General features: G+C 42.6%; 1 protein-coding gene across 6 annotated transcripts in view; it reads left to right on the forward strand.

The window, feature by feature from the left end:
- The window catches only part of AGTPBP1 (ATP/GTP binding carboxypeptidase 1), a 60061-nt gene extending 43313 nt beyond the window's left edge, over positions 1-16748 (forward strand). For 4 of the 6 annotated variants that reach the window (XM_053408866.1, XM_053408867.1, XM_053408862.1 and 1 more), the window contains 9 exons: positions 480-567; positions 1405-1549; positions 2250-2403; positions 2732-2912; positions 4164-4293; positions 9653-9784; positions 11313-11489; positions 12528-12688; positions 16422-16748. In XM_053408866.1, the coding sequence (XP_053264841.1) occupies positions 480-567; positions 1405-1549; positions 2250-2403; positions 2732-2912; positions 4164-4293; positions 9653-9784; positions 11313-11489; positions 12528-12688; positions 16422-16599 (1346 nt within the window). In that variant the 3' untranslated portion in view covers positions 16600-16748. Of the gene's footprint in view, positions 1-479; positions 568-1404; positions 1550-2249; positions 2404-2731; positions 2913-4163; positions 4294-9652; positions 9785-11312; positions 11490-12527; positions 12689-12918; positions 13025-16364; positions 16393-16421 lie in introns of those variants that run through there. The other 2 variants (XM_053408865.1, XM_053408864.1) reach the window with 2 other exon arrangements.
- Positions 16749-26341: the final 9593 nt, after the last annotated feature.

The raw sequence follows: 26341 nt of genomic DNA on the forward strand, positions 1-26341 counted from the left end.
ATGCAGAATGATAACTTTTTAATATATTAGATGGTATTTTCCTTGATTAAAAAGTTAAGGTTTCCTTTAACTCTATGCTCTCTAAACCATGGGTAGGCAAACTAAGGCCTAGGGGCCGGATCCGGCCCAATCGCCTTCTAAATCCGGCCCGCGGACAGTCTGGAAATCGTGTGTTTTTACATGAGTAGAATGTGTCCTTTTATTTAAAGTGTATCTCTGGGTGATTTGTGGGGCCTGCCTGGTGTTTTTTACATGATCAGAATGTGTGCTTTTATTTAAAATGCATCTCTGGGTTATTTGTGGGGCATAGGAATTTGTTCATTTCCCCTCCCAAAATATAGTTTGGCCCCCCACAAGGTCTGAGGGACAGTGGACCGGCCCCCTGCTGAAAAAGTTTGCTGACCCCTGCTCTAGACGGGTATATTTCTTCACTGAATACATGCAACCATGTTGAATCACGTAATATATTTTGCTTGAAGGTATGCAGCCCCTTATGTACTCTGTTCAAGATGCACTAAATGGCAGACCCTGGTGGACTCGTGTAGGAACTGATATTTGTTACTACAAGTAAGTATAACTGTAAATGGAGGAAATAAAACATTGAATTAAATGGGCTGAAAAACTAACTTAACTATATTCGTAATTAACACTGTTTTAAAAACTAATAATGTTAGAGTATATTGAACTGGCTAGATTAACAGAGGCAATTAGAGATCACACTAGACAAGAGTTTCAAAAAGCATGGGGGAAATGCAGAGAATACTTCACAAAACAGCGCCCTAAAATACATACCTGGACTTGTTTCGATTAATGTCTGCAGGAGACTTTATGGATATTTAAGTTATACCGCATTTTTTGCTCTATAAGACGCACCAGACCACAAGACGCACCTAGTTTTTGGAGGAGGAAAACAAGAAAAAAATATCCTGAATCTCAGAAGCCAGAATAGCAAGAGGGATCGCTGCGCAGTGAAAACAGCAATCCCTCTTGCTGTTCTGGCTTCTGGGATAGCTGTGCAGCCTGCATTCACTCCATAAGACGCACACACATTTCCCCTTACTTTTTAGGAGGGAAAAAGTGAGTCTTATAGAGCAAAAAATACAGTAATTAGAAAAAATCTTAATAATTATTCATAAAGGAAATAGTTTATGCTCACTGTATGTTATGTTCACGTTTAATGAGGGTGGATTTGTGTATTGGGGATGGGGGGGTTGTGTTATGTTGTAAATAAAATTCCAATAAAAATTTAAAAATAAAAACTAATAAAAGGAGAATTCAAATTTCAACCTTTGTTAATTTGTACTAAAGGTAATAGTTGAGTGAGTGATGCATCTCTGCAGATTATTTACCATAAATTGTAGCATGCACTGCATCTTTAAGCTAATTCTAACATGTTGTTTCTAGGAATCACTTTTCAAGAAGTTCCATTGCAGCCGGTGGCCAGAAGGGAAAATCCTACTACACAATTACCTTCACTGTCAGTTTCCAGCATAAGGATGATGTTTGTTACTTTGCTTACCATTACCCATATACTTACTCAGCTTTAATGGTGAGTTAATTTGAGCTTAGATAGAGGCATAATTGGTTTATGCACATTTTTACTTTAACGATTTCAAGTATTTTAACAGCATGGCTTGACAGTGATCACAAAAATAGCTAGATGCAAAAGCACTTTCTGTTTGAAAACAGCTGAAATGTTCATACATAAAGTTTAGGAAAGTAAAAAAAATAAAAATTTACAAGTAAAGCTCCTGTAAACTAATGTGGTAAAAAGTTTAGCATTAATTCTGAATAACCAGGACTTTGCAGATGTAGAGCACAACGTTGGCTCTAGTTGATTTGTTTCAGCTGTAGGCCATAGCAATGCAGATTAGAGACTGGGTTTGACAAAATGATGTTGGTACAAAAATAATAAATGTAAACTTTAATGCATTCAGTTTGCAAGAGGTTACGGTCCATAAACATAGGAATACATATAACACTTTACAGATGTCACGTGCCCCCCCCCCAATGTATGGTGGCCTCTGATAACAGAGGAAGCAGTTTTCTGTCGGGCGGGGGGTGGTCTTCAGAAAAACTCTGTTTTGAAATAAAACTGCATTGTTTTACAAATATACTGGTGGAGAACAGTTCTGGAACTGCTGGTGGTGTCTGTTGTCTTTTAAGCACAGTAAAAGCTAAACCTGTAGTTATGGTAAAAGATGAAACAAACCCTGTAGGCTTACAGTCTAATTATTTTTGTCATGAAGATGCATCTCAAAAAACTGGACTCCACACACAATCCTCAACAGATATATTTTCGACAAGACGTTTTGTGTGAGACTCTCTCTGGAAACAGCTGTCCCATAGTAACTATAACAGCCATGCCGGAGTCAGATTACTATGAACATATCTGTCAGTTCAGTAAGTACAACGTTTTTCTCTTTCTCACTGAGAATTTATATATATATTTGTTTTCCTGAATGCAGGCTGCTTTGTAAAAGATACGTGAATTGCATATAGATGTTCTGGAAAGCGTAATTTGTGGGCCTAATTAAACATGCCAGGCGGCCACACCTACCTGTTCAACACTTTATGCCATATGTATATTCTACTTTAATGAATTCAAGTTCTTTAATTACATGCATTTCATGTTCTAGGTCATATGTGTCAATTCGTAATAAGCAAGCTGCTGTGACTTGTGATTGTATCATGCTATTTTGCTTGTGCTGTGTTTTTTGTGTTTTTTTAGGAAACCGTCCTTATATTTTCTTATGTGCTCGTGTTCATCCTGGAGAGACTAACGCAAGCTGGGTTATGAAGGGAACTTTGGAATATCTCATGAGTAATACTCCTGCTGCCCAAAGTTTACGAGAATCCTATATTTTTAAAATTGTACCAATGCTTAATCCTGATGGGGTCATTAATGGAAAGTAAGTTTTTAAGTGTATTCAGCAGCAAAGATTATGCTTCTTAGGCACGTCCAAACCAAGTTTAGGCCATGGACCTTTTGTCCTTTTGCCTCAATATTCAATGAGCAGCTCAATGAAAACTTCAGCCCAGTATGCAGCAGCTGTGAACTCCATGTTAGGGATCAGTAAAAAGCGATAAAAATTAATATCAGAATAACTTTATACAAATCCATGGTGTGGCCACACTTGGAATATTGTGTACAGTTCTGGCTGTCGCACCTCAAAAAGGATATTGTAGAGCTAGAAAAAGTCAGAAAAGGGCAACCAAAATTATCAGGTGCTGGAACAACTGGCTTATAAGGAAAGATTACAGCATTTGGGGTTACTTGCCTTTTTTCTAAACTAAATGAGAACATGATTTTATATGTGTAAAATTATCCATGGTGTGGAAAAAGTATACAGTGGTACCTCTGGATGCGAAGGGGATCCGTTCCGGAGCCCCGTTCACATCCTGAAGAGAACACAACCAGCACATTGCCGCTTCTGCGCATTCGTGTGACGTCATTTTGAGCGTCTGCGCATGCGCGAGCGGCGAAACCCAGAAGTAACGCGTTATTACTTCCAGGTCGCTGCAGAGCGCAGCACAAAAATGCTCAACCTGAAGCAACTTTAACCCGAGGTATGACTGTATAGGCTTTTTCCTGTAACACTAGTAACACTAGAACCCGTGTCTTCAGTGAAGCTGAAATGTGGGTGATGGGTGCCCACTTGAATAAAATATTGAGGGGGCCCAAGGTAAGCCCTGCCCCACATAATAATTCACATGAAGTGGTGCATAAACACCGTTTGAATGGTCATGCCCACCAGCTTAGGGGGCAATGCCCTCAAAAAAATTGGGGAGGGGGAGGAAAGGCACCTCGGCCTCTAAGAGTTTGCTCTTATGGGGGGAAATTCAGGACAGACAAAAGTAAGCACTTTTTCATGCAGCACATAGCTAAACTGTGGAATTTACTATCGCAAAATGTAATAATTCCCACCAGTTTAGACAAATACTGGATACAAGCAGGCTAGCTTTCTAATATCATGATTCATTTTCACTGAACTGGTTTTTAAAAAATCAAACGGTTAAAACAAGACTTTAAAGAGCCGCCTTTTTTGTCTTAATAAAATTGCACAAAATAGCCACAAAAGTTGTCTCACAAACTTACTTGGAGGGGGAAACATTTTTGCTTGGGACAGTAAGAACTTACTGAGATTGTCTTTCTCCTGTAGTCATCGCTGTTCTTTAAGCGGAGAGGACTTGAACAGACAATGGCAAAACCCCAACCTAGATCTGCACCCCACCATTTATCATGCCAAAGGCCTGCTGCAGTATTTGGCTACCATAAAACGTTTGCCCCTGGTAAGTGTTCGTATCCGTGTGCTCACCCAGTTCACTCCCCTGAAGTAAAAGCATCGGAAGTCATTCTGGCATTGCATGAAAATGCCCCATCCTCTCCCAAAATATATGAAATCTGTGAGGGAACTCTTTTCACAGATGTTTCTCCTCAGCAACTTCTACAGTTCTACCTCCACAGATCCCATGCTCTGCTTTTAAATGTGGTCAGTATTATTAGCAGCCATAGACAGATGAGACTCTTCATGTGGTTTTCTGTAGGTGTGGCTTTCTGTAGATCAGGAGTGACTAACTGTTGTTGGTCCAACAGCCATACTGACGCTTTGCCACCACCCTCGCAGGCCTCATGTCAGTTGTGTGTGCGGCCAATGTGTGTGTGTGCATGCATGCATGTGCATACGTAGACATGCAGGTGCACAGTACTGTTTGCTATGCATAGGTCATTCGTAAAGGTAAAGGTTAAGTCTAGTCATGAACGACTCTGGGGTTGCGGCGCTCATCTCGCTTTACTGGCCGAGGGAGCCGACCTTTGTCCGCAAACAGTTTTTCCGGGTCATGTGGCCAGCATAACTAAGCCGCTTCTGGCGAAACCAGAGCAGCGCACGGAAACTCCATTTACCTTCCCGCCGGAGCGGTACCTATTTATCTACTTGCACTTTGACGTGCTTTCAAACTGCTAGGTGGGCAGGAGCTGGAACCGAGCAACGGGAGCTCACTCCATTGTGGGGATTCGAACCGCTGACCTTCTGATTGGCAAGCCCTAGGCTTAGTGGTTTAGACCACAGCGCCACCCGCGTCCCAACATATCCAATGCTGGAGTAGGGATAAATGCTGCTTTTTATGTTGCCTAGAATAACCTATGTTGGGACGCGGGTGGCGCTGTGGTCTAAACCACTAAGCCTTGTTGTTGTTGTTGTTTAGTCGTTTAGTCGTGTCCGACTCTTCGTGACCCCATGGAAGTGCCTGGTGTGCTCTGGTCCATGGGGTCACGAAGAGTCGGACACGACTAAACGACTAAACAACAACAACAACAAGGCTTAGTGGTTTAGACCACAGCGCCACCCGCGTCCCAACATAGGTTATTCTAGGCAACATAAAAAGCAGCATTTATCCCTACTCCAGCATTGGATATGTGTGGAAATGTTGCATTTCCCTCTCAAAAAGCAAGCAGGTTTTATCCCACATCTTAGTGCTGTGGTGTTTCATGCTAAGATCGAAGGTCTCTCTTTAGAGAAAATCTTTGAAGAGCAGGCAGAGGAAATTAGATCCCAGGCTGTTTGTATGTGAATGGAGGTAGAATGTTGGTGAAAAGGGAAGACATGAATGCTTCTGTTACATTTGTTGTTGTTTAGTCGTTTAGTCGTGTCCGACTCTTCGTGACCCCATGGACCAGAGCACGCCAGGCACTTCTGTCTTCCACTGCCTCCCGCAGTTTGGTCAGACTCATGTTTGTAGCTTCAAAGACACTATCCAACCATCTCGTCCTCTGTCGTCCCCTTCTCCTTGTGCCCTCCATCTTTCCCAACATCAGGGTCTTTTCCAGGGAGTCTTCTCTTCTCATGAGGTGGCCAAAGTATTGGAGCCTCAGCTTCACGATCTGTCCTTCCATTGAGCACTCAGGGCTGATTTCCTTAAGAATGGATAGGTTTGATCTTCTTGCAGTCCATGGGACTCTCAAGAGTCTCCTCCAGCACCATAATTCAAAAGCATCAATTCTTCGACGATCAGCCTTCTTGATGGTCCAGCTCTCGCTTCCATACATCACTACTGGGAAAACCATAGCTTTTACTATACGGACCTTTGTTGGCAAGGTGATGTCTCTACTTTTTAAGATGCTGTCTAGGTTCATCATTGCTTTCCTCCCAAGAAGCAGGCGTCTCTTAATTTCGTGGCTGCTGTCACCATCTGCAGTGATCATGGAGCCCAAGAAAGTAAAATCTCTCACTGCCTCCATTTCTTCTCCTTCTATTTGCCAGGAGGTGATGGGACCAGTGGCCATGATCTTCGTTTTTTTGATGTTGAACTTCAGACCATATTTTGCGCTCTCCTCTTTTACCCTCAATAAAAGGTTCTTTAATTCCTCCTCACTTTCTGCCATCAAGGTTGTGTCATCTGCATATCTGAGGTTGTTGATATTTCTTCCGGCAATCTTAATTCCGGCTTGGGATTCATCCAGCCCAGCCTTTCGCATGATGAGTTCTGCATATAAGTTAAATAACCAGGGAGACAATATACAGCCTTGTCGTACTCCTTTCCCAATTTTGAACCAATCAGTTGTTCCATATCCAGTTCTAACTGTAGCTTCTTGTCCCACATAGAGATTTCTCAGGAGACAGATGAGGTGATCAGGCACTCCCATTTCTTTAAGAACTTGCCATAGTTTGCTGTGGTCGACACAGTCAAAGGCTTTTGCATAGTCAATGAAGCAGAAGTAGATGTCTTTCTGGAACTCTCTGGCTTTCTCCATAATCCAGCGCATGTTTGCAATTTGGTCTCTGGTTCCTCTGCCTCTTCTAAATCCAGCTTGCACTTCTGGGAGTTCTTGGTCCACATACTGCTTGAGCCTTCCTTGTAGAATTTTAAGCATAACCTTGCTAGCGTGTGAAATGAGTGCAATTGTGCGGTAGTTGGAGCATTCTTTAGCACTGCCCTTCTTTGGGATTGGGATGTAGACTGATCTTCTCCAATCCTCTGGCCACTGCTGAGTTTTCCAAACTTGCTGGCATATTGAGTGTAGCACCTTAACAGCATCATCTTTTAAAATTTTAAATAGTTCAGCTGGAATACCATCACTTCCACTGGCCTTGTTATTTGCAGTGCTTTCTAAGGCCCATTTGACTTCACTCTCCAGGATGTCTGGCTCAAGGTCAGCAACCCCACTACATGGGGTGTACGAGGCATCCATTTCTTTCTGATATAATTCCTCTGTGTATTCTTGCCACCTCTTCTTGATGTCTTCTGCTTCTGTTAGGTCCTTACCACTTTTGTCCTTTATTATGGCAATCTTTGAATGAAATGTTCCTTTCATATCTCCAATTTTCTTGAACAGATCTCTGGTTCTTCCCATTCTGTTGTTTTCCTCTATTTCTTTGCATTGCTCGTTTAAGAAGGCCTTCTTATCTCTCCTTGCTATTTTTTGGAAATCTGCATTCAATTTCCTGTATCTTTCTCTATCTCCCTCGCATTTTGCTTGCCTTCTCTCCCCCGCTATTTGTAAGGCCTCATTGGACAGCCACTTTGCTTTCTTGCATTTCATTTTCATTGGGATGGTTTTCGTTGCTGCCTCCTGTATAATGTTGCGAGCCTCCATCCATAGTTCTTCAGGCACTCTGTCTAGCAAATCTAAATCCTTAAACCTGTTCCTCACTTCCACTGTGTATTCATAAGGGATTTGATTTAGATTGTATCTTACCGGCCCAGTGGTTTTTCCTACTTTCTTCAGTTTAAGCTTGAATTTTGCTATAAGAAGCTGATGATCCGAGCCACAGTCAGCTCCAGGTCTTGTTTTTGCTGACTGTATTGAGCTTCTCCATCTTTGGCTGCAGAGAATATAATCAATCTGATTTCGATGCTGCCCATCTGGTGATGTCCACGTGTAGAGTCGTCTCTTGTGTTGTTGGAAAAGCGTGTTTGTGATGACCAGCTTGTTCTCTTGACAGAACTCTATTAGCCTTTGCCCTGCTTCATTTTGCTCTCCAAGGCCAAACTTGCCCGTTGTTCCTTTTATCTCTTGATTCCCTACTTTAGCATTCCAATCCCCTATAATGAGAAGAACATCCTTCTTTGGTGTCGCTTCTATAAGGTGTTGTAAGTCTTCATAGAATTGGTCAATTTCAGTTTCTTCAGCACCAGTAGTTGGTGCATAAACTTGGATTACTGTTATGTTAAAAGGTCTGCCTTGGATTCGTATCGAGATCATTCTATCATTTTTGAGATTGCATCCCAGTACTGCTTTCGCCACTCTTTTGTTGACTATGAGGGCCACTCCATTTCTTTTCCGGGTTTCTTGCCCACAGTAGTAGATATGATGGTCATCCGAACTGAATTCGCCCATTCCTGTCCATTTTAGTTCACTGATGCCCAGGATGTCAATATTTATTCTTGCCATCTCACTTTTGACCACATCCAACTTACCCAGGTTCATGGTTCTTACATTCCAGGTTCCTATGCAATATTTTTCTTTACAGCATTGGACTTTCCTTTCGCTTCCAGGCATATCCGCAACTGAACGTCCTTTCGGCTTTAGCCCAGCCGCTTCATCAGCTCTGGATCTACTTGTACTTGTCCTCCGCTCTTCCCCAGTAGCATGTTGGACGCCTTCCGACCTGAGGGGCTCATCTTCCAGCGTCATAACTTTTATATGCCTGTTGTCTTTGTCCATGGAGTTTTCTTGGCAGGGATACTGGAGTGGCTTGCCGGTTCCTCCTCCAGGTGGATCACGTTTGGTCAAAACTCTCCACTATGACCTGTTCATCTTGGGTGCCCTGCTCGGCATAGTTCATAGCTTCTCTGAGTTCTTCAAGCCCCTTCGCCACGGCAAGGCAGTGATCCATGAAGGGGCTGTTACATTTAGTTGGGCCTAATTTTCGTTCTTCCTTTTTTACATAGTTGAACCATCTGAGAGAGAATGTAAGGAGGTTTTGGACTATTTCTCAGGATTTGTTACTTGATTTCATTGTTATGTAAAGTGACTTTTAACAATACTTAATTCCATTTCATTCATTTCTTTTTTATGTTATGTTTCCTTCTCTCTTTTTTTAAATCAAAGTTCCAAGCCAAACTTCATGCTTTTGTCCTTGTTCATATGTAACAGTCCTGATCTGATAAAACATCTTAGCCCTTCCCTGTTGCACAACCAAACTGGGAATCTGTGACTAAGAGTTCCCGATTAAAAGCAGGATCTGATTCTGATTTCATATCCTCATTTGGAGGGAACATTTTAATATCGATTTCCCAGTTCAAGCATCATAAGAAACTGATTTAAGAAACAGGTAGATTCACTGAAGCTGCTTATGTGAGGGAAGGCAGGAGCATACAGTTAGCTCCCGAGCCAATAAACCATAGTTCATTAGCCTGGGATCATTACATCAGAACGTGGCCTTTGACTCCTTGAAGAAATGGGATTCATTACAGAGTAATAAAAGACGGCCCAGAAATTGAACAAACGGTATATAATTGATGAGCTGGAATATTTGTGAAAATATCTCTGCCCCCAGTTAATTGATATTGTTATAATTTGGCTATTATTGGGGGAATATTTGAAAACTAATAAAATATCATTACAAAAAAAGACAATATCTCTGCCCCACTACAGATACAAGAAAGTTTCATCTTTTATAACTTTTGAAAACTTTATTTCTCATAGGTTTTTTGTGATTATCATGGTCATTCTCGCAAGAAAAACGTGTTTATGTATGGCTGCAGCATCAAGGAGACCATGTGGCACACTAATCTTAGTGCTGCTTCTTGTGATGTGGTTGAAGACCTTGGCTATAGGGTGAGTTGTTGCTTTAAAAATCCAAACAAAGCCACAATAGATTCATAATTTCTATTTCTATTTATTTTGTCTACTCCTCAAGTGATAACACTGCCAGTAGTATGCCAGTAGCATTGCCCAGAGGAGATCCATTGAAATTGAAAGACCTAAGTTAGTCATATCCACAAATTCCAGTGGGTCCACTCGATGAGTTTTGACTAATATGAATGCAACCCACTGTTTTGGAAAATTTAACTATCTGGCTTTTAATTAGTGAAGTGAACATAATTAGTGAAGTGAACATAAAACAGCTTCCTTTTTAAAAAAGTAAAATTTCATGTAAGAAACTATTAAAACATTGGGGATAGATAGATAAATATTCTATATATTGTTGATATGCATCATATGTAAATATATTTTAATTAATTTTCCTTGTCTGTTCATTCTACGGCTATAGCCTAAAACCCCAATAATATATTATTAGGAAAATGCTTTAATAAAGTTTTATGATGACAGCAGAATTATAGAGGATAAAGAATAGAAGTATATTTATTTTTTAAAAAATAATTTTTATTGCTTTTCCAATAAAAACAGCCAATCAACATATCTGAATCATAATCCAATTAAAAATAATAAACTAAAATAAAATAAAAAAACAAATTGTAATCCAAATTGTAATTATTAATTTTTCCCGACTCCCCATAGTCTGGACCTCTGAAGCATATCTCCAAATCTTCGTTCCTGCCTCTTCTTGTTCTTTTCATATTTTCCGCCTTAAGAATAGAAGTATATTTATAATACAATTGTAGAAGAATTGGCAAGCCAGATGCTCAACAGTTTGGACAAGTCTCATGAGGCTAGAAGCTCCTTCCCCTCCGTTCTACATCTGGTATCACTGCAGTGGGATATAAAATCACAGCCTCCACATGCTGGGTTGTATCTCATACTACTGTTCCTCTCACATAGTGGACTTCCATTTGGTTGTACAAACTGTGTAAATAGGGAATGCCCTGCTTTTTTTTAAATAGCTGGGTGGTAGTCTCATTAGTGGCCACTATATCACAAAAGTTCCTCTCATTTTTTGTGTAGTTTTCCCTGACTCTGGCTACTTTTAGGCACACGGTGAGAACTTTTTTTATTCTGCCAAGTCTTCGTGGTGTAATAATTTTTCTGCTAACTATCTTGCTGTTTTATTACGGTCATTTTCTGTGTTTGTATTGGTATTTTAAGTAGAGCTTTTTGCTGCTATTGTATTTTGTGTTCTTATAATTATATTTTTGTTAACTGCCCTGGGCTCGCTTTTGGGGGAATAAATCAGTTGAAATAAATTATTGGAATGCATCCTTCTTCTATCCTTAATTTTTTATTTATTTGCATCTAAATAATATGTAGCCTGAAATCCACAGGAATTCAGTTCCGGTTATATACTTTTTCACATATTGAAAGTGGACCAAGTAATGCACCTTTTAATATTCGGTGGTTTCTTGACGTTGTACCTGCTAAACTTTTTAACAGTTTCAGACTGCTGTTAAATACTTCCTTCCTCTAGACCCTTCCAAAGATTCTGAGTCAGACAGCACCAGCATTCTGCATGAGCAGCTGCAGTTTTGTGGTAGAAAAGTCCAAGGAATCTACGGCACGTGTAGTTGTTTGGAGAGAAATAGGCGTTCAGAGGAGTTACACCATGGAAAGCACATTATGTGGATGTGACCAGGGGAAGTACAAGGTAAAAAATAAAACTGAATTGTAAAAATGGCATCTGAATATTTAATGAGTCTGAAAAAGTAATCTTGTGCATTGCCTGGATTCTCTTTAGAGGAACACTTTGAAATATGTATTATCTAAGGGCCAAACCACATATTAGGGTAAACAAACATTTTTTTTTAATGGTTCAACCTGGCCACTTTCTTTAAAAAGGGAGGTGAAAGGGAAAAATCTGTCAGGTCTCAATCTGGGACATGCCACTGATCTGGATTGTGTCCCTGCAAAGGTTTCCTGCCAAAAACTGCCCCTAACCATGCCTGTAATTTGTCCCTGAATGTGCTTTGCAGTAAGCAATACCTTTGGGGGTTAACAGCAGAGGAGATTTTAAAGCAAATAATAGGCCAGAAGCATGTTCAGAATAAAAGGGACATGGGTGGCGCTGCAGGTTAAACCACAGAGCCTAGGACTTGCCGATCAGAAGGTCGGTGGTTCAAATCCCCACGACGGGGTGAGCTCCCGTTCCTCGGTCCCTGCTCCTGCCAACCTAGCAGTTCGAAAGCACGTCAAAGTGCAAGCAGATAAATAGGTACCACTCCGGTGGGAAGGTAAATGGCATTTCCGTGTGCTGCTCTGGTTCGCCAGAAGTGGCTTAGTCATGCTGGCCACATGACCCGGAAGCTGTACGCCAGCTCCCTTGGCCAATAAAGCGAGATGAGCGCTGCAACCCCAGAGTCGGCCACAACTGGACCTAATGGTCAGGGGTCCCTTTACCTTTATGTTCAGAATGGTGTCCCGCAAATGCTTTTCCTTCAAAATAAAGTGGCCAGTTTAGCCTACTTTTTGAATGGCATGTTTATCATAGCTTGTATTCTGGACTCCAAACACATCTTATAAAGATATAAACTTTGGGGATCATCCGGTTTTGCATTTGTTGCTTTAATACTTTAATTAGCTGGTCTTGCATCTCTTCATAAGACAAACTGTGCCAGGAGTTATTTTTAGCAATAGCATCAGACATAATTAAACTAACCACTCAGGGAAAATGTTGTTCTCTAATTAGGGCTTACAGATTGGGACACGTGAACTCGAAGAGATGGGAGCCAAGTTCTGTTCTGGTTTATTGCGTTTGAAAAGGTTGACATCACCACTAGAATACAACCTGCCATCTACGCTCTTTGACATTGAAAATGAATTGATTGAATCCAATTGTAAAGTGACAAGGTAGTACGAGCTTAAAATGTTGTTGTGCTAAATGTTTATTTGTTTCAGAATACTTAAATTCCACTTACGAAGTTGTTTTCAAGAGATTCTTACAATAAAACAATACATTCAAATCTGGTAACAGGAAGAGGAATACCATGGTGACCCTGTGGTGCCAGGTTTACACAGCTAACATTTCTTTCTTTCATCCTTGCCCTTCCTGGTGTTGCCCTTTTGCCTCCGCCTATGAGACTGCAGACATCACTGATGATCTGAGAGTCAAGGGATAGTGGATAGAGCAGCTGGGTCTCATCCAGTCCATGATGGAGGCAAGTCTTTTCTTGCCAGGCAACAGTTCTCGGTGATGTCCTATGAAATAGTTGGAGGCAGGGGATTTAAAATGAAATAAGTATAGCAGAAGGCAGATTTTAGTGCAAATTTGAGGGGGGGAATGTCTGTAACACAGATGGAGAAAGAAAAGCATTGCCCAACACACGTCCAAACTAATTTTTCTCTGTGTGCATGTAAAGAACACTCTGCATCTGTAACCTGGGTTGCTAAATCTGGATCAGGATCTCTGTGTAAAGAACACAATTTCAGACAGACATTTTGTAGTATGTACCGTATTTTTCGCACCATAGGGCGCACCGGACCATAGGGCGCACCCAGTTTTTTGGGGGGGAAATAAAGGGGGGGAAATTATTTCCCCCCCAGGCACGGGGCTGGGGCGGGGGAAGCTCGAGCTTCCCCCGACCCCAGCCCCCAAACAGGCAGCTCTCTGCAAGCCGTGGGAGCGCTCCCACTGCTTGCGGAGAGGTCCGCGAAGCCTGGACACGCTGAGCTCAGCGCGCGCAGGCTTCAGCATGCAGGCAAGTCTCCGCAAGCAGCGGGAGCGCTCCTGCTGCTTGCGGAGAGGTCCGCGAAGCCTGGACGCGCTGAGCTCAGCACGCGCAGGCTTCAGCATGCAGGCAAGTCTCCGCAAACAGCGGGAGCGCTCCTGCTGCTTGCGGAGAGGTCCGCGAAGCCTGGACGCGCTGAGTTCAGCGCGCGCAGGCTTCAGCATGCAGGCAAGTCTCCGCAAGCAGCGGGAGCGCTCCTGCTGCTTGCGGAGAGGTCCGCGAAGCCTGGACGCGCTGAGCTCAGCACGCGCAGGATTCAGTATGCAGGCAACTCTCCGCAAGCAGCGGGAGCCCAGCGCTGGGCTCCCGCTGCTTGCGGAGAGGTGTGCGAAGCCTGGAGAGGTCCGCGAAGCCTGGACGCGCTGAGCTCAGCACGCGCAGGCTTCAGCATGCAGGCAAGTCTCCGCAAGCAGCGGGAGCGCTCCTGCTGCTTGCGGAGAGGTCCGCGAAGCCTGGACGCGCTGAGCTCAGCACGCGCAGGCTTCAGCATGCAGGCAAGTCTCCGCAAACAGCGGGAGCGCTCCTGCTGCTTGCGGAGAGGTCCGCGAAGCCTGGACGCGCTGAGCTCAGCACGCGCAGGCTTCAGCATGCAGGCAAGTCTCCGCAAACAGCGGGAGCGCTCCTGCTGCTTGCGGAGAGGTCTGCGAAGCCTGGACGTGCTGAGCTCAGCACGCGCAGCAGGATTCAGCATGCAGGCAAGTCTCCGCAAGCAGCGGGAGCCCAGCTTGCGGAGAGGTGTGCGAAGCCTGGAGAGCGTGAGGGGTCAGTGCGCACCGACCCCTCTCACTCTCCAGGCTTCAGCGAAAGCCTGCACTCGCACCATAGGACGCACACACATTTCCCCTTCATTTTTGGAGGGGAAAAAGTGCGTCCTATGGTGCGAAAAATCCGGTACCTAACTATGGCTTTCTCAGCTCTTTCATCATTTTAACACCTAAAATGAAAGGACCAGTTTCCTTTCAGAGGTAAGTTTCAAATTATCTTTGTTGGATAGGTTTTGAGATTGATTTTTGGTAGAGTCTAGTGGCACATTTCACTGCTAGAATTGATAGCGGGCAAAGATTCTCATGGCCTGGGAAATGGTGAGATTTCCCTTTTGTCTTCAGACATGTGATGACGCTTCCCTTTTCCCACTGTCTGTGGTTTCACTCGCCTACTTCAATTGCTTTAAAGCTTTTTGCTGTGCTGTCACAGTGAAGTGATGCACTGTTTTCATTTCTTTTGTCTTTGTGTGATGCACTTTAATCGGTTTTATATGAAAGTTGACCTGACTTGCTCTGCAAAAATGTTTTGTAAGGGGGGGACGACCCTTCTGTCACATGGGAAGGGTAAAGCTTCAGTGAAGAAACTTGTCCTGTAGAAAATGTCCTCCTGATTGAATCTCCAAAACCTGTTTCCTTAGGAGACCACATTGACACCCATTGCTTATTTTTCTTTACTTGACTTCATTTCAATAAAAACACATTGAAATCTCAGTAATCTTGCAATAACTTTTGTTATAAACATTAGCCTCAGTTATGTTACTGTAGAAATTACTTTTCTATTTTTAGTTTGTCTTTTCGTTCTGTGGCTCTGACAAACTAGTTGGTGCAGTTCAGCATGCAGTGAAAGGGACAGTTATCCAATGTATAAAAATGCCCTATTCTGATGTCTGCCTAAAAATGTGTTGATGGAGGAGCGGGGACGCATGACTGGCCCCCACATTCCCATCACTGCTGGCTGCAGCCTTGGATTCTTTGCATCTCCAGCTGGATGCGCTTGGGATCCTTCCTGCAGTCGGGAGCCGTGATCACACAGATCTCTCAGTTCGCAGGAGGCTTCAAGAGAACATGCAAGACTCCTCCTTCAGACCTTCCTTTCAGTGCGCAATGTCATAGGTGGAGCCACCAGGGCTGATCCATGCAGAGAGGATAGAGAGAATGCATATGGCCTTTTGCCACACAGGCTTTCATGTTTCTGGGTCTATGCGTTGCGTGTTTTGAAAATTCAGAGTTCAGAATGTTTTGTTAATATAAGATTCATATTTATTGATGAAGGGCTTAGTAAGATGTTGTTGTTGCTGCCAATTTTGGGGGAGAATGGTAATGCATCTCCTATATAACATTTGGCACTCAATGATACATAGCTGTCAACCGTCCCTTATTTGGCGGGAAATTCCCTTATCCCAGCGCCGTGTCCCGCTGCTGTCCCGGATTGATGATGTCCCTTAAATTTCCCGGGTTTCATGCTTGCCCAGCTCGGGAGGGAAGCAGCTGCTCGGGGTCCTCCGCTTCGAGAGAGAGTGTGCGCACGAGCTGCCGCGTCTCCGTCTCTCCCTTTTCCCCCTTGGGGGCGCATCGTGAGGAGACGGGTGGCGGCGGGCAGGCAGGCAGCCCCTCTCTTTCGAGGCTTCCACCATGCTGCCAGGGGAAGCCGGAGGTGGCAGCGGCAGTGGTGGCCTGAGGGAGGAGGAAGAGGAGGGGATGAGAAGGGACACAGAAGGGCGGTGCTTCAGCGGCCACCGCAGCACCGCAACCATCTCATGCCGGGCTCGCGGGTGGTGTGGGTGAGAGTCTCCCTCCCTCTCGGGTGGGGAAGGGCCGATGGAACTCATAAACTCAGAAAAATCCCTTATTTTGGCTGCTGGTCCCTTATTTTCGAGGCTGCTGGTCCCTTATTTTCAAATCTGTAAGTTGACAGCTATGCAATGATAGAATGAATGGCTATAGTTATCATGTTATTGGTCCAGAGCCTCTTGGTCACATTTTAGAAAAACTAATTAGTTTTTTTATTGCGTTAAATGTGTTTATGCTGGGAAGCTGCTTCACTTGAGCATAATAGACGATAAGCCTACTCTCCTGGTGTTCTTGCTGCAGCCCCACTACATATGTTCTGGAAGAAGACGAACCTCGCTTTCTTGAAGAAGTGGATTATAGTGCAGAGAGCAATGATGAGCCAGATGTTGAGTTGGCCAATAATGCTGGTGACTATGAGCCCAGTCTCCAAGAAGAAGGACATTCTGACTCTGAAATTACAAGGACGCATTTGCCTTGAGACATCCTTGGAGCGCAAAGAAGAAATTAAATACTCTCGATTGATTATGGAAGATGGACACGGAGGGGTATTTAATCCTGAGATTTTGCTCGAGCAAATTAACTGCAGTCAGTCCAGTTCAAAAACAATAAATGTCTCTGGCTTTTAAATGAGTTGACACTTGTTTTATTTAAAGAATTTAGTTCTTATCCTGAGCACTGAGCTTTATCACTTGATTGCCTGTTAAATATTGTTGCATGGCTATTTGTGTTCATCCCTATAATTACCAAAAAAATTAAGTAAGAGGTTATTGGTGTTTCAGAAGGCAGCAGCTACACTTTATTCCTTATGACACTGACTTCTGAGCTGGTTTCTGAAACTCACATAAACAGAGCTTTGTTGGTTTTGTGTGTGTTTGTGCGGACATTTCCCCCTCCATATTTTGCTGTTTGTGTTCAACACAGTGCAGGGCTCACTCTGCAGTAGTTTGTTTTGCACTTAACTGAGAAAGAAAACGGATGTACTGAGTGATGTATATCTTGAGCCTTAAATAAAATGTGATTACATGATTTTACGATCTGAATATCTAATTCAGAAAATATTTGTGTTTTGCACAGTAATTCCTTTTGCCAGGCAAAGGCTTTGATAGTCTTTGTAAAAACACATCAATCTATGTCTGTACTATACCACTTCGTACAACAAGTAGGAGCTCATATGGTTGCAAGCTTCTCCATATAAAAACAGTTACTGAGCATAGGAAATTACCATGGAAAACAGGCAGAAGTCTGTTCGACATGGCATAGCATTCTATGTGCATTCTATTTGGTGGTTTTTTTTTTAATGGAGGAGCTTTCTGTCATGTGCCTCTCCCCCACTTGTAGATTGAAGTGGTATAGTCCAAACATACAATTGCCATCTCACCTGCTTTTTATGAGAACTAAGCCTTCCAGGAGTTATATATTTTATATATGCATTCATAACCTTCCTCCTGAAGTAAATATGAAACTTGGGGAAAACCTGTTTTATTAGTAAGTATAAACTTTAATTGTATGTATATTTAGTGACTGATACCAATAACCAATAATTGAATTGTATTTAATTAAATCATCCCATTCATGAAAAGATTTCCCCTCCCTCTCTTCTCCCAAATATGCGGGTTTGGAAGAACCCACAGAACAGATTTAGAGGGCACACGGGGAAGGGGGGAAGGTATGCTGTGAAAGAGGAGGTCCTTGTACAAATGGGGCAATGTTTCTGGATACATGTCTTAGTCCTGGCCCCCATTTAACATGCCCATAGCTAAAATAAATGGTGTGTGCCCTGGATCCATCACTTGTACTTCTCAGTTCTGCACATGTACTCCTAGAGGGATAGTGGTGTCCATTTGGAATGGCGTTTCCAAATGCATATTTGTTGTACCGCTAGAATTCAGCGTGATTCAGAGAAAATTAAAATGGGAATTGAGAAAGTTTAAATGTGGTACCTAAATATGCAGATGCCCTAGATCAGGGGTCAGCAACCTTTTTCAGCTGTGGGCCGGTCCACCGTCCCTCAGACCATGTGGTGGGCCGGACTGTATGGGGGGCGGGTGAACCAATTCCTATGCCCCACAAATAACCCAGAGATGTATTTTAAATAAAAGCACACATTCTACTCATGTAAAAACACTCTGATTCGTGGACCGTCTGCAGGCTGGATTGAGAAGGCGATTGGGGTTGCTCATTCCTGCCCTAGATGCTCAAATTTTAATTTTGTCTTGGGTATACCCAATTATAGCTGCTGTTTCTCTCCCACCCCACCCCACATCTTACTTTCTTGAGATTGTAGATCGAATCAGATGCAAAATTGGCACCAAGACATGAATACTGAGAGGGCAGAACTCCATGTGTTACTTCCCCGTTGCATCTTCCTAGATAAAAACACACCTGTTCACCCTCACAAACACCTATCTCTGGTTTGGGGGGCATTAGAACTGGAGCTGGTTTGCATTTTTGTTTTGTTTTGTTTTTTAAACCAGCTGATTGTTGGTCAAGAGAGGAACTGGTTTAATTTTGTAACTGGTCCTTCACTTCCGGAAAGAAATAACATAATCAAAGCATTCTTTCACGCGTGTTCGTCAAATGATCTTTTTAAAAAAAATGCTTGGAAGTGTTTCACATTGTAAGGTAAAATGAATAAATTTCTGAAATGCTTTGAACTGAAATATCGAGAACCAAGAATTAGTATTGTAGTTCCAAACCAGTATAAAAATTATTAAGGGCCCAACATGCCACTTTTGCTACACTTTGCAGCATGCTGTGCCAATACTGTTACCTGGGTCCCAGGTATATAGAAATACTCTCCTAGTGGTGATATTACATTTCTGGCTGGGAGGATGGGGCATGCAGTGACTCCTTCTGGCAGCAGTAACATCCTCGCAACTAGGCTCCATCATTCCCTTCTCCTCAACAGATGTTTGAGGAGCTAACACTCAGCCAGTATCTGTTGCTCTGTGGTTCAGTAAAACAGTGGATCAGAACCTTGATCCATCCCTTTTGTGACTTACAGAAGCGGTGGTGGGGGATATATTGCCATAAACATAAATGAGAATTAATTGATTCTGTACCTATTTGCTGTTTGCATTGTCCTAACAAACTTCTTGAACATGGGGTTTTATAAATTACGTTGGCATAACAAGCAGTACTTCATTTCTTTTCCCCATCTCCTTAATCTATGAGGATTTAACAATCTTGCAGGCAATCTGTGAATGTTCTGGAATAAATCCCTGTATTTTTAAAAGCCTTTTAACCTAATTTTGATTTTACAAAGTGATTTTTGATGCAAGCTTGAAATGGTGCAAGTATATAGATTTGGGTTGTACTTCCCTATTAACTTTTGAGGACTTCCTGAATTTAAGAGAGAAGATTGTGTATCTTTCCAGTAATACATTTTAATGAATGCTGGAATCTTCCTTTTAAAGTATTGTACCTCTCAGGCAAAGGTTGCCATTTGTGCCAATTTTCAGATGTTAGTATCATGTGAAATACTACACTTCTCTTAGCTGACAAAAGGCAGCAAATACTCAAATTAGGCTGTCAAAACAAAAACGTTTGTAGAAAAGTCAGGAAGCCCAGGTTTTAAAATAATTATTCAATGTAATGCTGTAATGATAAATTGTGGCAATGTTATTGTGCATGCCCCTGCAGATATATTATTTATCAAGTAAGTGTATAATAAAAAAAATACTATCATCTGGTTTCAGTACTTTTTTTTTTTGCTGGAGAGTGTAAAGAATCTTTAAAGTGCGAAAGTCTTGGCATGTTTTAAAAGAGGTACAGATTACTAGTGTTGCTACTAAGACATTTTTGTAATTCTGTTAAACTCGAAGAGCAATGAATCTGATACGTTTCAAATTCTGCTTCATGTCAACATGAATATACAGTAGATTTCTTGTCAATGCATGTGTTTAAAATGGATATCCTATAAGCAGGCACAACTCTACATAAGTGGTCTACTGCTATATAGATGTGGTAACTGTTCCCTCTTCTGTGTATCTCTGCATATACCATGCAGAGAAAAAATAAGCCCAAATAACCATGCATTTCCAAAATTTAAAGGTAGCTTCATTTCCATTGCCTGTTGGGGTTTTTTTTCATTGCTTGTAGCATTTTAGACATTATTCCATTAATATATGAAATACTGATCTCTTCAGCTTGATAAATCTATTTCAAAATTAATAGATGGGTAGAACCTTTGGACTATACTCACTGAATTGGATACAAATATATAACCAGTGAAAAATGAACAAATAATAAAAAATGTCTTTGGTGGACGACAAAAAAGAAACAGAAGCTTTTTTGTACAAATACATGAAATACATGTGCTCCATTGTACTTTGTGTTGAAACATTACAGACATTTCTTCTCCTTAATGAGTTAGTTATGGTCATCTTTAATGCAAAAAAAATTAAAATCTTCTCCTTTCCTCTCTATTTTCATTTGTCCTGCATTTTGTGTATTGTTTTGGTTTCACTTGAAAATGGGCCTTTGCTTGATATTTTAGATATATATTTGAAGTTAACCATCAGTACTTAAAGTTTTACTTTACTGACTATTCAATAATAGTAAACATTTGGGTAAGGACATTGTGAATTAAGCACCCAGAGATGAATTTTCTTCGTTTTCACAATCCTTTTGTCATTAGAGCTCTGAAACTGATGCAAAAGAATTGCAGAAGCCGAAGGTTAGATATAGTGAGGAAATCTATTAATGTAAGAAATAAAAACTGTACCTCTGGCCTCCCACAAAGCAATTTCCCCCCTCTAGAGTCTAGTGGAATAGCCATTCACTGCTGGCTCCACAATGTGCATTTTTGGTTGTAGATCAGATTTTTCTCAGGCTCTCACTCGTCTCATTATGGTATTTGCCTGCCTAAGGCTACAATCCTATACGCATTTACGTGGGAATATGTCTCGTGGGATTTACTTTTGTACAGACAATTACAGCACTGCACTGTAAGCTAGTATTTTCTTCATTCCAATATATCATCTAAGGTCATGACCACTCTTGGCCTATCCTGTTTCTCATGACCACTTTTGCACAGAACATGCGAGGGAGTGAGAAAGAAAACTCTCGACAAAATCATCTTTAATAGTTCTGTGGTCAATCACGAGACCAAGTCTCTAATGAGTCAGAACACTGTTTTTCGTAGAATGAAGACGACAATCATTTTGGGATCAGTTGCGATAACTTCTCCCATGCTCCTATAGTTCTGGTGGACATGCGAAGTCTGGTGCTGGGCAAGAGGGAGAGCACACATTTTTCAAAGAAGGAAATGTTCTTATTAGAGTTGTTGTTAATTTTTATTTATTTTATTTTATTTTAATCAGTAGTTTCCCTTGAGGCATCTTGAAGCAATTCACAATATAGTAGCATATATAAACAGTTACATATGTAAAAACAGTTAAAGTGATGATTGCATATATTAAAACAATTTTAAAAAGCAGTTATAAATATAAAAAAAGGTCTTGAATGTGATGATTGCATATGTTTGTGTGTGTGTATCAGCCCATGACTGAAAACTATGGCCAGAAAAGCCACCTCGATTGGACTGTCATCATCCCTTTTGTATCAACTGGGCTACGATACCGCCCTTGTATCCCTGAGGCAAAGGCTTTGGGACATCTCACATTGCGACCTGCGATCCATTGTAATCTGTGGCCCGACTGCAGCTGGAATCCAATATGAGCACGACTTTCATTTAGCCTCATATTTTAGGAATTTGCCCATACCCACCTACTGGCCTTTATTTACCGAAGGTAGATTAAATGTACTTCCACCGGAAGTTCTAAATGGTAGACTGAGAGGCATCCCCTATCAGAATATAAGCTCTGTTTATGTTCTTGGGATGTTGATTGCATGAAGCATAACTACTGCATTGTGGGCAGTATGAGCAAGTAAGGGATCAACTGATCAAACCCTTACTGGCAAATTTGCTGGGAAAATCTGAAGCCTCCCATATTAAATACCTTCTGGAGGATAAGTCAAATGATATTACACTGACCGTGGCAAAGTTTCTTTCAGAGGTCACAAGAAACGAAGACCACCATGCTCTACATATAACAAAATGACTACCTCAGTTTCTTCCGCCTGTTGTTTGGTTGTTTTAACTGTATCTTGTTTTGAAACTGTTTTGTGGGTCTATGGACTGCAGTAAAAATATTATATATATATATATATGCAATTATAAATATAAAAACAGTTCTTGAATGACAGAGCGCTGTTCAAAGAAAACAGTAACCTTTCACTATTTTTTGTGTGGTTCTTTTTCTCAGGCTACAGGGCTGCCTGTGTGGTAAGACAGGGTGACACACATGTTTTATGCTCATCTGAAAAAGAAAAAGCCTTTCAAAACTGCTTCAAATCTAGGGCTTGTGGAGAGGGATGTTCTTTTGCTATCAGAGATACCACAGGCCCTGTCAAATAGCTTCCAATAATAGTAGCATTTCTTCAGTCGCTGAGTGAGACAGGGTTTGGGTTATGACAGGATATAGTTGACGAGTTTGCATGTGACAGAATTGTCCCTCCTAATGCACATTATTGCGAGACAAAAGTGATTCTAAATCTCTAGAAAATGAAACTTGAAAAAAGAGACATTGCACGTGCTTTTGCAAACCAAGAAATCGTTAATAAATCGTTTTTAAAAAATAAAATCTCTGAAGTGTACTATGACTTTAACCTGACGACTCTTCTGCAGTTATGTACTGATGTGTCTCCTGCTCTAGATGGCAGTATCCTCCCGTCTGTTGCTTCACATCAGGAAGATTCTGCTTTTATGAGGAAAACAGTGTAGCAGGCAGTTCTAATGAAATGGAGATCCACGTTCTTCAGGTTGCCAAATCCCTACTCCAAAAATGCCTAATTATGAGAGAAGTCATACATCCCAAATCCTTTCTGCCCGGCAGCAGTTTAGATGCACCCTTAAAGGCAGCTGAGCTGACTGCACGATCCTGTACATGCCTACTCAAAAGCAAGTCCCACTGACTTCAGTGGAGCTTACTCCCAGGTAAGGTGGTACAGGACTTCAGGCTCGTTTGGGGCATTCATGTCATCCTTTCATTTAGAAAATTATAATGTGATTCAGTTCAAAGATTAACAATATGTAGACTACGAACTGGAATATTTTCTCAGTAGGCATTCCTCTATCATTATAGCAACCTTGCTCATCTGTATCATACAACCCGAAAACCAAATTGTAAGGTTTTGATTACTTGTAACTCTGATACCATGGAACGCGGGTGGCGCTGTGGGTTAAACCACAGAGCCTAGGGCTTGCCGATCAGAAGGTCGGAGGTTTGAATCCCCCCGACGGGGTGAGTTCCCGTTGCTTGGTCCCAGCTCCTGCCAACCTAGCAGTTTGAAAGCACGTCAAAGTGCAAGTAGATAAATAGGTACCACTCTGGTGGGAAGGTAAACGGTGTTTCCGTGCGCTGCTCTGGTTCGCCAGAAGCGGCTTAGTTGTGCTGGCCATATGACCCAGAAGCTGTATGCCGGCTCCCTCGGCCATTAAAGCGAGATGAGCGCCGCAACCCCAAAGTCGGCCACGACTGGACCTAATGGTCAGGGGTCCCTTTACCTTTACCTTTAACTCATGATACCTGAAATGAAAACTGACACTGCAGGACGTGTTCTGCTCAGTAAGTGAGTTCAGTAAGTCTATATAACCAATACAACAAATCTAGGATTCAGCTGAGGTGTTGCAGCGGTATATACAGCACAAATTTCCTTCAGCAATGAGAATTACACAGGATTTAGCTAGAAAGCATTGGAGACTTACTGTATGCCCGTTGCATCTGTTTGCTTCCAAATATGCAAGCAGAACAGGCTCCTAATGCAAGCAGTGCTACCATTACTTGCAAAATGGAACACCACGTCCCTTCCCAATTTCCAGAGCCGCTCCCGATCCAGCAAGACCCACAGCTGTCCACTGTTTGGCTGCTACATGTGGACAAAGTTGGACTGGGATCGCTGTCTTTTTCTGGGGTGGGGGATACTTTCTGAGCTGCCGTGTTTTCTATGTGTTGGATGCGCTAAACAGGTATGCTTCCTTTACACTTTTTCGGGGACACTAATCTAAGACATGTCTCTATACCGAGGCATTTTAATTCATGTAATGCCTACTGAATGCTTTTAACCTGCCGCGTCGTATGATGATCAACACTCTGGTTTTATTGTACATTTTAGTGTTTTCTATGACATATATTTATTTATATGCTCATCGTTCACCGCCCTGGAATCTGCTGGATGAAGAGAAGCGCGCAACTGTTTTCAATAGAACGCCAAAACAAATGTTCTGTGCCTTACGAACAGCTTTGAACATGTGTCTGCTGACTGCTGATGGTTCAGAAAAGGAAGATCCCAGTGGGACATTGTCTGGGGCAGAGGAGACATTTTGGATCCTAGAGAATCCCTTCTTCTTTCTGTGGTTTCCGGTTCTTTCCCTTTTTGCTGCTGCCAGCTCAGCTTCCTACTTTTGTGGTTATGTTGCCACAGTCCTTCCTAAAATTAGATTGGACTGCCTGAGCCTTAGACTAATGCTGTGCACACTTTCTGCAAAATACGTCTCCTTGAATACATCTCAGAGGGCTTACCTCTGAGCAAACATGCTTACGAGTGAGTTGTAAATGACATGGGGACATGATCCAAATAGGGATGAGAAAATGGACACACCTCTGTTGACCTCACCAAATGACGAAGGAGCTCATCAAATGCTACCTAATTAAGCCCCACTGGAAGCCAAGCTATTCAGTAACAGTATTCCTTCTTCTTTGGCGATCACTCATAGCCAAGTAAGATTGTCTTCCATAAACACGGTTTTAACAATGAGTCCTTAAGTGACTGTGGAGGCCAATTCTGGATCCACACATCCTTCCACAGTGAGGACATTGGTTTCCGGTTGGGAGTTGATCACAGTGTGGATTTGCCAAGCATGCCTTCCCCTTAGCACGTTTCTCCCTTGCATCCTGAGTTCGAGTGTCTTCAAAGTCCATGACACCTTTGGTAAAGGCTGTTCTCCAACTGGAGCGCTCGCAGGCCAGTGTTTCCCAGTTGTCAGTGCTTATATTACATTTTTTAAGATTTGCCTTGAGACAGTCTTTAAACCTCTTTTGTTGACCACCAGCATTACGCTTTCCATTTTTAAGTTCCGAATAGAGGAGTTGCTTTGGAAGACGATGAATGTATTGCCAAGAATGTTATTCTTGTTTCAAACATTGCAAATTTTGGACAGAATGGATTGTTTCAAGAAGTGGCAGAGAGATATTTCCAGATTTGTCTGGCAGGGCAAGAAGCCCAGAATAAATTTCAAAATTTTAACGGATGCAAAGGAAAGAGGTGGATTTGGCCTGCCAGACCTTAAACTGTATTATGAATCAGCAGCTTTCTGCTGGTTGAAAGAATGGCTACTTCTTGAGAACACAGACATTTTGGATTTGGATGGCTTTAACAATGTATTTGGTTGGCATGCTGTCAGCGCTGCCCGAGGTCCCAGCTCACAGAAGACCAACGCTGCTTCGTTGTTTAGTAATAAAGTCTTTATTGAAGTTCAGTTCACTTCCACAGCCGCAGCGTGCAGCACTACGTCTCAGACTTTAGACCGCCGAAGCTCCGTCTGAATCTCCTCCCCCCTGACACCAGTTTAAGACTCTAGCCTTGCTCCACCTCTTTCTCTGTTCCTTCCTCCTCTGGGTCCGCCTGCCCGTCGGGGTCTCGCCCTTCCTAGACTCTTCTGACGCTGAGTCCCCTGACTCTTCCCCCTCCCTCCTTCGGGCTTTAGGACCTGGCTCCCAATCCGGGTTTTCTGCTGTCCCGCGCTCCTGCACATTTGAACTTGGCGCGCGCGCCCAGCCTCCCACTTTCCTTCTGACCGTTACACTGCTGTCACTGCTCCCTCCTTCGGGGAGGCTAGCTGGACCTGACCTCCCCTCCGTTTCCCCACTTTCCGATGGGGGCGTGGTCAGCCCTGACTCATCTTCTCTCCCCGCTGGAGGAGAGGCTGGTCCTGACACTTGTGACTCTTCCCCCCCACTCCGCTCTGGTGGGGGAGCTGGTCCTGATCCTCCACTGCTGCCTTGGGAGTCCCCGCTGGTCCCTTGCTTCTGGTGCGTCCCCCCTGGGACCCCCCTTGCCCTTACCATCGGCGCCCCCTTCTGGGAATCTTCTGATTCGCTGGAGAAGCTCATGGAATCTCTCGGGTCACTGTCATACTCCCCTATGCTCCCCTCGGA

The sequence above is a fragment of the Podarcis raffonei genome, chromosome 11, assembly GCF_027172205.1.
Source record: "Podarcis raffonei isolate rPodRaf1 chromosome 11, rPodRaf1.pri, whole genome shotgun sequence".
Lineage (NCBI taxonomy): Eukaryota > Metazoa > Chordata > Lepidosauria > Squamata > Lacertidae > Podarcis > Podarcis raffonei.